The sequence below is a fragment of the Heloderma suspectum genome, chromosome 3 (genome assembly GCF_057233095.1).
Source record: "Heloderma suspectum isolate Gila_16-S chromosome 3, 16-S_ref, whole genome shotgun sequence".
Taxonomy (NCBI): Eukaryota; Metazoa; Chordata; class Lepidosauria; order Squamata; family Helodermatidae; genus Heloderma; species Heloderma suspectum.
The window spans coordinates 245,796,639-245,813,118 of record NC_139460.1 but is presented as its reverse complement, the minus strand read 5'-3'; the positions used below and the strand labels follow the sequence as shown (position 1 = coordinate 245,813,118).

The following is a 16,480-nucleotide window of genomic DNA, read 5'->3' as shown; positions in this document are numbered from 1 at the left end:
CAGTATCTGTCCTTCCAAGGAGCACTCAGGGTTGATTTCCTTTAGGACCTGTGGTGGATACAGCCAAACAAACTATGTTGGGGCATTCCTTTGTCCAAGCATCCCCTACGCAGACACTGATGACAGATGCTTCTCTGTCTGGTTGGGGAGCTCACTGCAGTCCTCTTCAGATTCAGGGAACCTGGTCTGCAGTGGAAAACAAACAACACATCAATCTCCTGGGATTTCTCACCGTTTGGAAGGTGATACATGCATTCGAGACTTACCTTCAGGGAAGGCATGTGCAGATCCTGACCAACAATACTGCAGTGTTGTGGCACATCAAAAAGCAAGGAGGCATGGATTCATCCAAGCTTGTGAGTCTCATGGTGGACGTGTTCCAGTGGGCAGTCCATCGGGACATTCTGTTCAGTGCTCTTCACATTGCCGGGGAAGACAGTGTTTTGGCGGACAATCTGAGCTGGTCATACAAATCGTCCCACAAGTAGCAGATGTCTACCTCCATCCTGCATCGTCTCTTCTTGAAATGGGGTTGGCCCACAACAGACTTGTTTGCGACCCCATCAAATGCGATCTGCAAGAGATTTTGCACAAGGCTGGGATCAGCCGATTGTCGTTGGGTGATGCCTTTCAACTTCAGTGGCACGGGGAGCTGTTTTACCTATTCCCCCCACTTCTCCTTCTTTCAAAGGTGCTTCACAAACTAGCATGCAATGGGATGGACTGCATTGTGGTGGCTCCTTGGTGGCCGAGGCAACCATGGTTTGCAACCCTGCTGCATCTGTCCAAAAGACCGTTCGTACGCCTTTTGCAGTCCTTGAATCTGATCTCTTGGGATCGAGGCAGGATCTGGTATCCAGGTCTCAACACCCTGAAACTGACAACCTGAGGGATTCAGCAATGAGTTCCAGAACTGGGCTCCTGTTGGAAGTCCAGGCAGTTTTAGACGTGGCTCGGAAGCCAGCTACATGTTGGTCCAGTATGGCTAAGTGGACATTGTTTGTGAACTTTGCAACCCTTCATGATTTCGATCCACTTAAGGGGTTGGTTGAAATTTTTTTTTTGTTTTTACATCACTTGTTTCAAGAAGGTTTAAGGCTTTCGTCCATAAAGTTTACTTAGCAGCTCTTCCTTTTTATAGACAGCAAGTTCAAGGTTTTTCCCTGTTCACTCACCCTACTACTCGTCAGTTCCTGCAGGGCTTAAAGAATTTGGCAGCCCCGGTGAGAAATTTAGTACCTCAGTGGAGCCTTTCTGTTGTTTTGCATGCCATTATTTCAAAGCCCTTTGAACCTCTGGCCACAATGGATCTTCGATTGCTTTAGTAGGAAGTGGCCTTTTTGGTTGCCATCACATCCTCCAGACATGAGATTTGTGCCTTGCGGGTTGATAATTCCTACAAGATCTTTCATAAGGACAAGGTTGACCTGAGACTGGACATTGACTTCTTACTGATTTCTATGTCAACGAATCCATATCACGCCGACTTTTTTCCTGGACCCATCTTCTGACCTGGAAAGGAAGTTGCACGCTCTGGCTGTAATGAGATCATTGGCTTTTTATAAGTCACGGACAGCATCATTCCGTAAGATGCAACAACTTTTTGTTTGCTATGGTAGTCCCCAAAAGGGTCTCCCTGTTTCTTCTCAAAGGCTGGCCTCCTGGATTGTGCAAACTATTGGTTTAGCCTATGACTTGTCAGGCTTGGAACAACCATCTCACATCTGGGCACACTCCAAGTGAGGGGTAGCCACGTCTACAGCCTTTGGCAAAGGTGTGCCATTGTCTGACTTAGGTAAAGCAGCAACATGGTCGAAACCCTTGATGTTTATAAAGCATTACAAACTGGATGTCAAGGCACGTTCTGACTGTGCTTTTGGGCAAGCTGTGCTGTTATCAGTCTTGTCTTGAGACATCTACCCACCACTGGTAAGTGAGCTTGTTAATCGCCCATATGTGTGTTGCACAGAGACCATGAAGAAGAAATACAAGTTGCTTACATGTAACTGTAGTTCTTAAGAGTGGTCATCTGTGCATTCACACAACCCACCCACCGTCCCCACTTCAGTGTCAATGTTGAATTCAGTGTTGGTACCGAGGTGTGATTTTTCTCTCAGATCCGAGGCCACACTAGGCGGTATCAAGGAACTTGAGGGAACGGGCGGGAACCCGCTGGGACATGCACAGTGGATGGTGGGGGAAGGTTCTCTCCAAAAATGTTCCTCAGCTTTATAAGTTTCCCAAACTTCTATCTTCTACCGCAGAGCCCATATGTGTGAATGCACAGGTGACCACTCGAAGAACTACAGTTGCAGGTAAGCAACCTGCATTTGTTAGCCGCGTTGAGCTCCATTTTCAGTGGGAAGTTCTCCATTTTGGGTGGAAAGTCAGTATATTTGATCAAAATTAAGATTACTTATTTTTTACATTTGTATTCCACTTTTCCTACAAGGATCTCAGGGCAACGCACTAGGTGTTTTCCCACTTCACCTTTACAACAACCCTGTGAGGTAGTGACTGGCTCAAGGTCATCCAGTGAGTTTCAGAGCTGACTGGAAATTTGAAAATGGGTCTCCCTGGTACATGCCTAGTACCCTATCTGGTACATCACACTGGCTTTCAAGAAAATTAGGGGGAAAATAACATAAAGATTATGGGGCCACATGAGCAGAGTAATCCTACTGTTCATTTATAGCAGGGATGGACAACATTTGGCCTGTGGGCTGCATGTGCCCCCCTCTCCTTACTTGTGCTCCCCCTGCCACTAAATTTGTTGCTGTAATGGCAGCAGCAGCGGCAAAAGAATCAGTGGCTTGCCACCAAATTTCCGTGGCAAACTGCAACAGTAACCTAAAAAGGCCAAATTTAGGTTTAAAACCTTGTTTTAAACCTAAATCTGGCCTTTTTCTGTTTAAACTGTGGTGGCAAATTTGTTGATTCTTTTGCTGCTGCCACTTCAAAAATTCAGCAGCGTGTGGAAGTCATGGGGTGCAGCCCCTGGGGGATTCTGGGGGTTTGAAATTGGCCCCTGGAGCCTCAAAGTTGCCCACTTCTGATTTACAGTGTGTGTGTGGGTGGGGGGCAGGGAGAGATCTGCTGAAAGAGCAACCACCACATCCATTGCCCTACTGTTTTGCTGTGGCCAGGATTGCAGGTGGAGGTGCAGCTTTTTCTATGTCCATTCCGTTGTAGTGGATGGGAGACTAAAAATGCTCTTTCTGTGAGCATGTCAGGGAAATGCTGGGGTTTGGGACATGGCATCTTCACTCTTGCTGCTGAAATGCCCCTTTCCCCCCTGCTCTGCCGGTCAGTTATTACCAGCAGAACTCTACACAAGTGGAGCTTTTCATCAGCATGCTGGGCTTCTTCAATGGTGTACATGTCATTCTGCAGCGTTCTTCCATTTTTACTGGTGGGGAAGCACTTATGCTGCTTCCTGTGGTCCTTTTGCTGACATCCAGCTGAGGTTAGGATTGTTCCTTAAGTGTGAATCGCTATGAATGATGTAACAAAACTGGATTGTTAAAAGTGGTGCTCTCTGTTTATATCAGCTTCCAAAATTAGACATAAGTACTGTTTTATCATTAAATTAGTACTCTTCTTAATTCTCCTTTTAATAAAAGTTCTTATTAGTGTATTACATTTGGAACATTTCTTTCTTTCTTTCTTTCTTTCTTTCTTTCTTTCTTTCTTTCCTTGTATACACACAACTCCTTTTTTTTACTCCCCCCCGATAATAAGTATTATTTGAAAAGTATAATAATGCTTAAAATTTGAAGCATAATCTTGCTAGATCTGACAAAAGGCTTGAAACAAACCGGATATTAGATTTTTTGGTTCAGGCTGTAGACTTTTATTAGATGTGTTCTAATCAAAACTGCGGTGTCTGAATTGATTACTTTTTCCAGTGCTTCACTGAAACCATTGTTGATAAGATATCCCATTCATATTTTTCAGGCGTTGCTTTCATTCCAGCCAGTGTCTCTTATCTGATTGGAACTAATATTTTTGGGGTCCTTGCACACAAAATGGGACGGTATGCTGAATTTACACATATCTAATTCCTTGACAGACGTACGCAGTGTTTTCTAATTTTTCTTAAAATAGTTACTTGATGAACTAGTTACTTGATGTTTGATGAAAAACATACTATGACTTTGGTGCTAATAGAAATTAAGCTATTTTATTTTAAAGCCATGTTATTACTTTAGTGTTATTAACTACAGTTCTGCTTGAGGAAAGCACATGTTTAGTGTCTACATGTTTTGATATCTAAAAGATAATGTTTCTCCTTTGATAGGTGGCTTTGTGCTCTAATTGGGATGATAATAGTGGGAATAAGCATTTTGTGTGTGAGTAAAAGTTGATACTTCTCTACTTTGAAAATCAAGTTCTGTTCTTCATATACTTTATCAGTGGATTTGTCCTCCTCTGTGTATAACAGTAAAGTGGAACACAATGACCTGGTTCTCATGTAACACTAACCCAAGGTTTGTCTGGCAGATGATCGAACAAACCACAGTTTATTTTCTCAGTCCCTGGGTTGTTTGTTTCCCTCCTCCTTTGTTGCTCCTTCCCTGTACCCCAAATGCCTTTGTAGTGCTCTAGTACTGACATGTAGAGCGGCTGAGGTTTTCTTACACTCTTGCCCATTGCCTCTGTAGCCTGGCAAGGCAACCCATCATTTTGGATTCACACGTGACAACAACCCATAGTTTACAACCCAACAACAAATCATGGGTTTTCTTTCTGGGTTGTTCATGGTTAACAGACCTTGATTTGTTAGTGTGGTTGGGTTTGCACATCATGACAGTCCAGAATTCAACAACCCAGGGGTTAAATAAAGTATGGGTTAGCATTATGTGTGAACCAGGTCAGTATTTGGGATTCAGTCAGGACACAAACTTTATTCAGACTGGAAGGGAAACTTCTGAATTTGAATGCAACTCTCTGAAAGGGTACTACACCCATTTCAGTATCTTGCTTTTATGCAGGACAGTATGGATAAGAGAATGCAACAAGCTTCTAATATATTATTTATATATGTAAAGTGATCTGCGCCCTCTTTATTATCATATTATCTTTGTATATATTCTACTCATCCACAGCAACACCTAATGAGCAGCACCATCGCTATGACCTTTTAGTTTCCCTTATACTGAACTTTACCATTTAGCAGTAGGGCTTCTAGACATTCAATTTTAAAAGCTGTTTGTTTTTTCATTAGTGATACTTAGACTAGCAGGAAGTAAGTTCCATTGAATAAAGTGGAGTTTCTTGTGCAAAGGATCAGGGTTACAGAAGCACATTTGAACTTTTCTGGTTTTTGTGGCATGTATGAATGTTGTTAATTTGGGAGAGAATTTGTAAGAAAAAAAGAATCAAGTGTATAGTCTTATCTAATGCAGGTTTTACACTAGAGTTACAAAGGAAATTAAGAAAGGAGTTATTATTCCAGAGCATTCCAGCTTTGGAATATAATTAGACATAATGATTAATTAGACATAATGATATCTCTAATTTCAAAAAAAGATGTACAAAACTGACATAAAACAAATATCATTGAGAGGAAATATTCCCCCCCCCCCCCCTCCCGGCATATATGTTTAAACTTATGGGTTTCATTGCAAGAAAGCACAACAACGAGGTCAGCCATAAGTTATTGTGAGAGTTGTAGTGTTAGAGCCTACTGACGACAGCGCAGCGTAATAGTATAGTTACAGATCTCATATCAAATTTCTTAAGTGTGGACTGTGAAGGTCAATATTGTATATGTCACTCTTTACTAAAAGTGGTATAATGAATTTAAGCTAAAATTATAATTTTGTACAACTCAACCCATTTTGTCAGACACAGAAAGTTAATAGGTTAGATGAGATCAACGCTAGCCAGAAGTCTAATGCTACAATCAGGTTAACATTCTAATTTTTCATTTCGTTTCTTTTTCCCCCCAGGTACCACTTGCCAAAAACATATATGGACTCATAGCACCAAATTTTGGGGTTGGCTTTGCCATTGGTAAGAAAAACACATCATGTGTAGCTAGAAATTTGATTTAGAGGAAAAAAGTGTAGCTGCAAAGTTATGTTGTACTGATATAGCTATACAGAATCTGAAGTTTAATATATATTTGTAAATATAGCGGTATAGATTTAGATGTCTATCACAACCAAAGGCTATAGTAAAATCAGTAAAGTAACTAACAGTGGGTAGGAGTTTGTTGATTTGAATGACAGTGAACTTGGCCAGACTAGACTCCACTGAAGTCAGTGGCAAATTGTGGGGCATGATCTGTCCACCTGTATGTGCAGTTGCACTCAGACTACCTGTGTACATGACCCTGGGAGGAATGAGCCTTCGGGATGTACATTGGGGAAAAGGGCTCCAATGTACCTGAAGGGTTGTCACCCGGGCACACTGCTTTATATTCTAAATTTTAGCGATTACATTTCAGCATGTCACCCTTGCCAGTAAGGCCAGTAAGCAGGCTTTCATGTGTGGATCCCCTTCCAAATTGGACTGTGAACACAAAAGAGTGCTATGTACATCTGTTAAAATCCAGGGGAAACTCCCCAGACTGTGCATGTGGAGATCCTTTCTGAACTGGGCCTGCTTGTGTGTGTTTCCTAACAGATGGTTGCCTGTTTGGGGGATAGTGGCTCTGAATTTAAGACCACACTCCTCTTTCACTGCTAACAGGTGATCATCACTGTCAAAGAAGAGTATACCAACCATCTAGGAAGAACCTTGCATTCAACAGTAGGCATGAACCATTGCTATATGTGGAAAACAGTGACTGGTGACACAACACTTAAAAAAAAACCTTTGGAAATAATGCAAAATAGCTTTTACATACATTCTCTACTGTTGCTTCCTTTCAAGAACCAATATTTTATATTGCTTGGAATGTACAAAAGAAATAAATCCACCAAGCTTTGTACTGAGACAAGATACCTAAGCAGTCCCATCCTATTTCAAGCTAGGGTGTTTAGTGTGCGCTGACAACAGTAAAGTTAAACAGATGTTTTTATTACATAGAATGGGAGTTGACAGATGGTGTAATAATTAGATATTTAGCTGGCATTCTGTAAAAACAAAAAGGCTTTTATTAGATGTAGAAATTACATCCTGACATTTTGACACAGTGAATACCATACAGGATTAATTTGATAAATCGCCTCATGCAGTTTTCTTTTTAATCACAAAGAAAACATAGCTCACAAATAATTGACTCTAGCCCACAATTACCAGTTTCAAACATAGCACAAGCATTCATGCTCTTAGGCATAAATACATGGCAGTGATGCATATTACCTGAGGATTCTGGGAATACAGATGAAATAGGTTTAATTTCTCTGATAGATCCTTCACAGAAGTGTCTCTTTGTAATCTCCTTTAGTATACAAAATTTTTACAGTGGAAGGTGACATGTGAGAGTTATACCAGAAGTGTCTTTGTCTATACTTGTGTCAGCGTCAGGAACCCACGAGGCAGGATAGACTCTTCCTTGGAGAGCTGGATACATCTATTGCCATAATGACCAGTGGCAGAAGCTTGAAGAAATGGACAGCGGGCTTACTATCCTCTCATGCCCAACAGCTTTAGGGTTCTTCCTGCCAGCTTGTCTTGCCACAGTAATGCTTGCCTGGTTGCTTGCCCTGGTCTTTTCACATCAGGACAGGAATAGTAGTGCTGTGCTACTTTTTCCCACAGGCAAAACTGTGTTGCAGCACAATGTTGGCTGTGTAGCTCAGTAATTTATTTAGCTATCTGTTCATTTCTGGATTTATATCCCACCATAACTTTTACAGCTACCTATGGGTGGCTTTCAACATAAAAACAATAATTAATAGAACATTAAAACTATTAGCCATGGTATTATGATTAAAAATACTGTGAGCTAAATTACTCTGTATGAAGATGTGTTTAAGAAATCCTGAAATATCGTGTAGATATTTAATGAATTTGTTATGTGAATTCAGCATAGTAGCAGGGTATAAAAATAATCTACCAACTTAGGGGTATAAGTATTGATGAACAATTTAAGATTGCTATTGGACTAACAAACTGGATCTAGATGGAGTGGTGGAGTCATGGTGTCTCTCATTTGGGTATATTGCTTTCTAATGAGATTTCAAGTCTGATAACTGGTGATCTTGCCCTACTGGTTAAAATAAACAACAGAGCAGAAATATTTGAGGAGATGGGTTTATGGCTCATGACTCCTGAGCAAACTTAGCAGTCATGGAATAAGATGAGAGGTCCTCTTATGAATCAGTAACTGGTTAAAAAACAGAAAGCAGATAGGAGGAATAAATGGTCAATCCTCCCAAAAGAGGGATATAAATAGGGGGGTCCCACAGGGATCTGTATTGGGACCAGTGCTTTTCAACTTGTTCATAAATGATCTGCAATTAGGAGTGAGCAGTGAAGTGGCCAAGTTTGCCAATGACACCAAATTGTTTAGAGTGGTTAAAACAAAAAGGGATTGTGAAAACCTCCAAAAAGATCTCTCCAAACTGGGACAGTGGGCATCTAAATGGCAAATGCGGTTCAGTGTAAGTAAGTGTAAAGTGATGTACGTTGGGGCAAAAAAATCACAACTTCAAGTATAACCTGATGGGATCTGAGCTAGTGTTGGCTGACCAAGAAGGAGATCTTGGGGTTGTGGTGGACAGCATGATGAAAATGTCAACCTAGTGTGCAGCTGTTGTAAAAAAGGCAAACTCCATGTTAGGCATAATTAAGAAAGGAATTGAAAATAAAACTGCCAATATCATACTGCCCTTACACAAGTCCATTGTGCAACCACACTTAGAATACTGTGTACTGTTCTGGTCACCATGCCTAAAAAAAGATATTGTAGAGCTGGAAAAAGTGCAGAAAAGGGCAACTAAAATGATCAGGGGGTGGAGCATCTCCTCTATGAGGGAAGGTTACAACAGCTGGGATTGTTTAGCTTGGAAAAAGGGATGGTAAGGGGAGACATGATAGAGTGGTACCTTTCACCACTCTCTACTTTCTGTTCGTTAACCACTTACTGATCCATAAGAAGACCTGTCCTCTTATTCCATGGGTGCTGTGTTTGCTCAGGAGTCTTTGGTGAGTGACTTTGTCAAAAGCTTTTTGGAAGTCCAAGTAAATAATGTCTACTGGATCACCCCATCTACATGTTTATTGACTCTGTCAAAGAACTCCAAAAGGTTAGGGATACAGGACTTACCTTTGTGGAAGCTATGTTGACTCTTTTTCAGCAGGGCTTGTCCTTCTATGTGTTTACTAATTTTATCTTTAATAATGCCTTCAACCAATTTACCTGGAACAGATGTTAAGCTCACCAGCCTGTAATTTCCTGGGTCCTCCCTGGATCCCTTTTTGAAAATTGGTATTATACTGGCCATCTTCCAATCCTCTGGTACAGAGGCTGATTTTAGGGGCTTGTTCCATATTTTGCCTAGAAGACCAGCAAATTCATATTTGAGTTCTGTGAGAGCTGTAGGATGGATACCATCTGGGCCCGGTGACGTATTTGCTTTCAATTTATAATAAGGTTGAGAACCTCATTTTTTGTCACCACTATTTGCCTCAGTTCCTCAGACTTCCTTCTTGAAACATCAGTTCAGGCACAGATGTCCATCCTGTATCTTCTGCAGTGAAGACAGATGAAAAGAATTCATTCAGCTTCTCTGCAATCTCCTTGTCTTCCTTCAGTACTCCTTTAACTCCATTGCTCAACTGCTTCCCTAGCTGGTTTCCTGCTTTTGATTATTTAAAGAATTCTTTATTGTTGGCCTTGATATTGTTAGTGATATGCTTTTCAAAATGCTTTTTTGCATCTTGTATTGTCTGCTTGCATCACTTTTGTGCAAGCTGGTGCTGCCTTTTGTTTTCCTTACTTGGGGAAGACTTCCAATTTCTGAAGGAAGCTCTCTTTTCTCTAATAGCCCCTTTAACGCTGCTCATTAACCATGCTGGCGACCCCTTGGACTTGGTGCTATGTTTCCTAACCTGTGATATACATTTTAGCTGGGCTTTGATTATTTGGTTTTGAGTAATCTCCAAGCATTTTGAAGGGATTTAATCCTCTTAACTCTCCCTTTTAACTTCCTTTTCACCAGTTCCCTCTTTTAGAAAAGTTTCCTCTTTTGAAGTCAAATGTGACTGTGTTGGACTTCCTGGACAATTTTCCACTTAAATATATGTTAAATCTGATAGCACTGTGGTCACTGTTTCCAGCTGGTTCAGTAACATTTACATCTTGTACTAGGTCCTGGGCGACACCGCTTGGTATTAAATCCAAGGTCACCTCTCCTCTGGTCGGTTCCATGACCAACTGTTCTAGGGCACAATCGTTTAGGGCATCGAGAAATTTAACCTCTCTGTTGTTACTAGGGATGTACGAAAGTCACTTACCTTTTCGGGAATCGATTCGCGGTGGGGTGGAGGTGCTCCGTCCTTCCCCCCGGAATCCTTGACGGGGGGAGGCGATCTGGTCCTCCCCCCTGGAATCCTGCCCAGCCGGCTCCACTCCGTGGTGGCTCTGCAGAGCAGCCGGCCAGGCCCATCCACAGCTGGAGTTCTGGCTGCAGACAGGCTGCTGCGGACACAGATGGCAGCTGCCATAGCGGCCGCCATTTGCATCCAGCCAGGCTGCTGTGATAGGCTATGTAAGTATTTACGCTATTTGCGTTCCCCTTTTTTTCACCATAATAGCCTACGTAAATATTTATGTAGACTGAAACGGTGAAAAATAGGGAACGCAAATGGCGGCCTCTGTAGCCGCCGCCATTTGCGTATGCCATTTTTTTGTTTTTTGTTTTGCTTGGCTTGCCGTGATAGGCTACGTAAGTATTTATGTAGCCTATTACGGCAAAGACCAGGATGCAAATGGCGGTTGTGGCAGCCCGTTGAAAGACCAGCCGCCGGACCCACTGCCGTTCGGAACATCTGCCCCAGGCAAGCCTCGTCTTGGGGGGAATCCGCGGGGGTGGGTGGGCGGGGGGTGGCAGGCCGTCATCTCCGTCATCCCTAGTTGTGACTGGAACATGCATTTATCCAGTCAATGTGGGGGCAACTGATGTCACCCATTATTACAACACTTCCTCATTTAGAAATGATTTTGTTTTCCATCTCAAGGTTACTCTGAGCATTCTGGTTTGGGGGATGATAGCACGTTCCTAGCACTAAATTAGTTTTGGAGCCTGGTATTGTCATCCACAGTGCTTCTGTGGAAGAGCCTACCCTTTTTAGGTGTTCTAGTCCGCTCAACACTATGCCTTCTTTGATGTACAGGGCAACACCTCCCCCAGTACGCCTTTCCTGTAGAGTTTATATCCCGAGATGACCATATCCCACTGGTTCTCTCCATTCCACCAGGTTTCTGTAATGCCCACTATATCCAAGTTCTCCTTTAAAACCAAGCGCTACAACTCTCTCATTTTGGCTCGGAGGCTTCTAGCGTTTGCATAGAAACACCTATACACGGTGTCCCTCCCCAGATGCCTCTGGTATGTACATCTTTTGCTATGGGACTTCGGCCTCTTTGATTGGCTATTATGTTCTACCATGTACTCCTGGCGTTTTTCCTCCCCTTCTACATTTGGGCAATCAGAAACATTTTAATCTTCATCCCTTTGGGATGATTTAATCTGAACCCAGCTCCTGTCGGCTTTCCCCCAGGATTTAGTTTAAAAGCTGCTCTGCCACCCCTTTTATGTTTAGCGCCAGCAGTCTGGTTCCATTTTGGTTCAAGTGGAGTCCATCCCTCTTCTACAGGACCAGCTTGTCCCAAAACATTCCCCAGTGCCTAACATATCTGAACCTCTCCTCCCAGCACCACCATCTCATCCACACATTGAGACTCCTCAGCTTCACCTGTCTAGCTAGCCCTGTGCATCAAACAGGTAGCATTTCAGAGAAAGCCACCTTGGTGGATCTGGATTTCAACCTAAATTTGGCTTCCAGGACCTTGCAACTACATTTTCCCACATCATTGGTACCAACATGGACCATGACCACTGACTCCACCCCAACACTGTCTACTAGGCTATCTAGATGGCACTTGGTATTTGCAACCTTCGTACCAGGCAGGCAATTCATCATGCGGTTTACACACCCATCACAAACCCAGCTGTCGATGTGTTTAATAATTGAATCTCCCGCTACCACAAGCCCCCCTCCCCCCGGAGGCACATCCTTGGTGTGAGAGGATATTTGTTCGTCTTCTGAGGAATGGGTCCTTTCTATGGCATCATTTCCCTCTTCCTCAGAATGACACTCTCCCTCCCTGAGATTCGCATTCTCCATGACAGCGGAGGAGCTGCCACCCTAGGAGTGGGACACAGCTAAGAGGTCCCTGAAGGTCTCATCCACCAACCTCTCTGCCTCTCTTAGCTTCTCCAGGTCAGCAACCTCAGTCTCTTAGTTGTTTACTATGAGAAGGTAGGGAAATTATTTACAGTTTCTTACTATGAGTAGGGAAAGAAGAGTTTACAGCCCTGGCTTCCTCGCCCTGTAGCTAAACTTGCATGGTTGCTAAACTTTGCCTCTGGGGATGAGTCGCTTCATCACTGGGGGTGCTCAGAGAGCTGGCTCCCTTGCAGTTGTGCCTCCTTATATAGCTAGGCTCAACTGCTGCTGCAGTGAATCTGTTTGGACAGCCTCGTTTGAAATGCAAGGGAGGCTGTGTGTGAACACCTGATCAGTACTGGCTTTCAGTGGCTGGGAAGGCCTGGATCCTTTTTCTGTGTGTTTTTTAAAACTTAAATGATATGCTGAACTCTTCAACTTGCTTTATTTAATGAACTGCTCTTTTAAGGCCTAAAGCCTGAGCCTAAACTGAGTCCAAATCCTGCACTTTTTCCTGCTTTAAGCAGGCTCTTAAGCTTAGTTTAAAATATGCAGCTGAGGTTCTTTTCAGCTACTCAGGGGTCTTTGTTAATGCAAGGCCTGTAAACTAATGCAAGGCTCTCCCCCCCCCCCCCGTTTGTAAGGGGTTATCCCTCTGGGATTTAACTGTGCCCTTGTTTTGGCTTCTCCTGCTATCAATCAATTTTAAATGATTACCTGAGGTACTTTAATAGATAATTAAGGAATTTCACTTCCCTTTCCTTCGCACAGTTGCTTAACTCACTTGTTTGCTGATGCTTTGTCCCTGGGGATGAGATGCTTTGTCACTAGGGCTCCTCCTGCTCAGAGATACATTTTTTTCTCTCTCTCATAATACTAGAACCCATGGTCATCCCATGAAGCTGATTGGTGGGAGAGTCAGGATAGATAAAAGGTACTTTTTCACACAGTGCATTGTTAAACTGTTGAATTAGCTTCCATAAGACATAGTGATGGCCACCAATTTGGATGGCTTTAAAAAGGGGGTTAGACAAATTCCTGGAGGAGAAGGCTATCAATGGCCACTAGTCCTGATGGCTATATGCTGCCTCCAGTATCAGGGCAGTATGCCTATGTACACCAGTTGCTGGGGAACATGGGTGGGAGGGTGATGTTGCACTCATGCCCTGCTTGTGGGTTTCCCATGGGCAGCTGGGTGGCCACTGTGTGAACAGAACAACAATTGGTGTCTTCTGTATCTCCATAGGCTTCTATCATATTCAGTATTGGACTTCAAACTGCAAGAGAAGAAGGAAATTTTGATCTTTTGGAAGAATATAGTGTGTCAGGATTTATTAATTTCACTGAAGATGGCAGAATAGTTGCATTCCATGATATAAGGCAAACATTTGTTAAAGAGATGCCTGTTTTCTCAGAGTACTTGCAAATTATATCATATATATATATATATATGTGTGTGTGTGTGTGTGGGGGGGGGTGTATAGTGGAATGTTGATGTATTCTGAACATTAATTACACTTAAAATATTGTTAAATTGATATACGTATTGTTTCATCAAATTGGAAGGGACTTCCTGCTAAAATAGGATTTTCAGGATCTCTTCAATATTCTTTAGACCCAAGCGCCAAAAAAAATAGGCTGGACCTAGCACTGTGCAGAGTGGAACAACACAAATTGGATAATCTCACGGGGTGGGGGAGAGAAAGGGGATTTTTGCCCTACAGCATCCTGTACCCCTCCCCCAGATCTACTCTGGAGGGTTGAGGGCCCCTCCAGTTCAGTCTGTGTGGTGGTGCTGGGGACTGCAGGGTAAAAAAATTACCACCTAGATTTATTGGAAGAATGTTGCATAGGGGAATATTATTGGGTACGAGGTTTCATTGAGGCCATTTGTTATATGATTAGGTTATTTATATTATTGTTTATTTATTAGATTTATTAGCTGCCCATCTGGCCAGCTACCCAGCCACTCGGTGTACAATACTAATAACACGAAATACAACAAATATACATAATCAACTGAACAAAACATCATAACAAAACAACACTGTTCTAAAAAACCCTAATCCACCCCAAATGCCTGCCTGAATAGCCAGGTTTTTAAAGCCCGGCGGAAGCTCATCAAAGGTTACTTGCTGCATAATGCTATACATGCCTACTTGCAAGTAAGTCCCATTGAGTTTCGAGGTACTTAGTCTCAGGTAAGTGTGTATAGGACTGAAGCCTTAAATAGTTCTGTAAGAAGTGACCATAGATGTCTAGTGGGCAGTTTGCTAGATGCATACATTATTAGAAACAATAATAGTTACCAACATCAGAATATTGGATATGTAAACTATGGCCTACCATGCTTATGTTCAAACTGACTTATTTTAAATGCCGATGGGAAGGAAAAATGAAACCAAATGACGTGTGAGGAACAATAGCAACCTTTCATTTTGGTTTAGAATAGTATTAAACAGAGAAAAAAACTTCGATAAAGGGTTTAAACTAATGTAGCAATGGATGTAATACTGAGGATTTGGTTTCGCTTTTCTTTTCCTTTATATCATATCTATTTTGTATGATTTTATTTTAAAGCTTCAAAATAGCATAAAACAACTGAGCTGCAGCCAGTGCAGCAATTTCAGCCCTTCTCACCAGAACAAAAATGTGCTTACTTTTTTTGGGAAAAATTATGACGGAAGTGGCTCTATAAGCCTCCGTGCAATGGAAGTTCCATAACATGTGTGTTAGTATTGAGTAAGCACTTCTCCTTGTCTCCATCTGACTTCATCCAAAGATGAGATTTGGAGCAGGACCTTTTCTGAAGATCTTAAAAGATCTCTGAAGATCATTTTCCAGATCTGGAGAAGGGGTGCAGGGTAAAGAGCATGGGCTGTTCCAGATTTTAATTGTGTTGGGTGCTGAGAGGAGGATGCTTTTGCAGCTCTTGGAAGATCTCCTGTTTAGAGCAACAGCACCTTCTTGAAATCAAAATCTCTGACAATGTAAGTGAATCTGAACAGAATATATTTACCATAAAATGAGTAATTAGTTTTCTGTATGCATGCCTTTAGATTGTATTACAAAATGTGGAAAAAGAAAAATTGAACGTATTTCTTAAACCGTTCTTTTTCTGCTTTATAATCAGGGATGGTTGATTCTTCAATGATGCCTATTATGGGTTACCTTGTTGATTTGCGTCATGTTTCAGTCTATGGGAGTGTTTATGCGATTGCAGATGTTGCATTTTGCATGGGATTTGCTTTAGGTAAGGGCTTACTTGAATTCAATGGGGCCTACTTCCACGTAAGTTGATATAGGATTGCAGCCTTGGTGCTTTTAGATCTTTGCCTTAGTTATCCTCTGCTGTTAGTTTCACTCTGGTTTTATCCAGTACTGTTTTATCTATTACTGTTTTGTTTTTATCTTGTATTTTATAGGGATGGGAGAACAAGCAGTGTTCGAGCTTGTCAAGATTCTCCCATTTATAATCTCAGTGCTCATCTTGCCTCTTTCTTGCTCCCAAATGCGAGCATCTTTTTTTCTTCCAAAAAGGAAAAGTGCACATTTCCGAACACAAAAAATGTGTACTTTTCTAAGCATGCATTCCAGATGCACACTTCCTCCCCATTGGCTAAAACATGAAAATGTGGTTGTGGGGGGGGGGGGAGGGGTTGCATCTTTGTAAGTGCGTACTTGCGCAAGTGTGCACTTTCAAACGCAAATGTAAGCTCAGGAAAGTGTGCAAATTTCCTGATAATTACTTTCTTACTCGTGCTTGTGTTTGCGAATGGGATACGTTTGCATGATTTCCAAATAGGAACTAAATTCTAGTACATCCCTAGTATTCTATGATTTTAATTTATTTGTATGCCACCCACAAAACTACAGTTACTGAGAAGTTTAAAAATGTAACAAATAGCATTACCCAAAAGACATTACAAAGGCCTTGGAGCAGATGTTAGCAGTGGCAACTGCCTGGCAAGCTACAGAATTAATGTGCAAGCTGCATTAAAGATGCATGTAGATATGGTTAAGGTTGGAGAAGAAAGCAAGGAATATCTGAGTTCCTCTCCTCCTTGGCATCATTAGCTGTATTAGACAGAGTCTGCAGTCGTGCTGTTGAGGCTGAGGTAAAGCTTCAGAA

General features: G+C 42.1%; 1 protein-coding gene across 7 annotated transcripts in view; it reads left to right on the top strand.

Moving 5' to 3' along the window:
* SLC18A2 (solute carrier family 18 member A2) overlaps positions 1-16,480 on the top strand; it is a 55,325-nt gene that overhangs the window by 30,875 nt on the left and 7,970 nt on the right. For 4 of the 7 annotated variants that reach the window (XM_084846110.1, XM_084846111.1, XM_084846112.1 and 1 more), the window contains exons 11-14: positions 3,958-4,036; positions 4,301-4,352; positions 5,955-6,018; positions 15,482-15,601. In XM_084846110.1, the coding sequence (XP_084702236.1) occupies positions 3,958-4,036; positions 4,301-4,352; positions 5,955-6,018; positions 15,482-15,601 (315 nt within the window). The remainder of the gene's footprint in view (positions 1-3,957; positions 4,037-4,300; positions 4,353-5,954; positions 6,019-15,481; positions 15,602-16,480) is intronic. The other 3 variants (XM_084846115.1, XM_084846114.1, XM_084846117.1) reach the window with 1 other exon arrangement.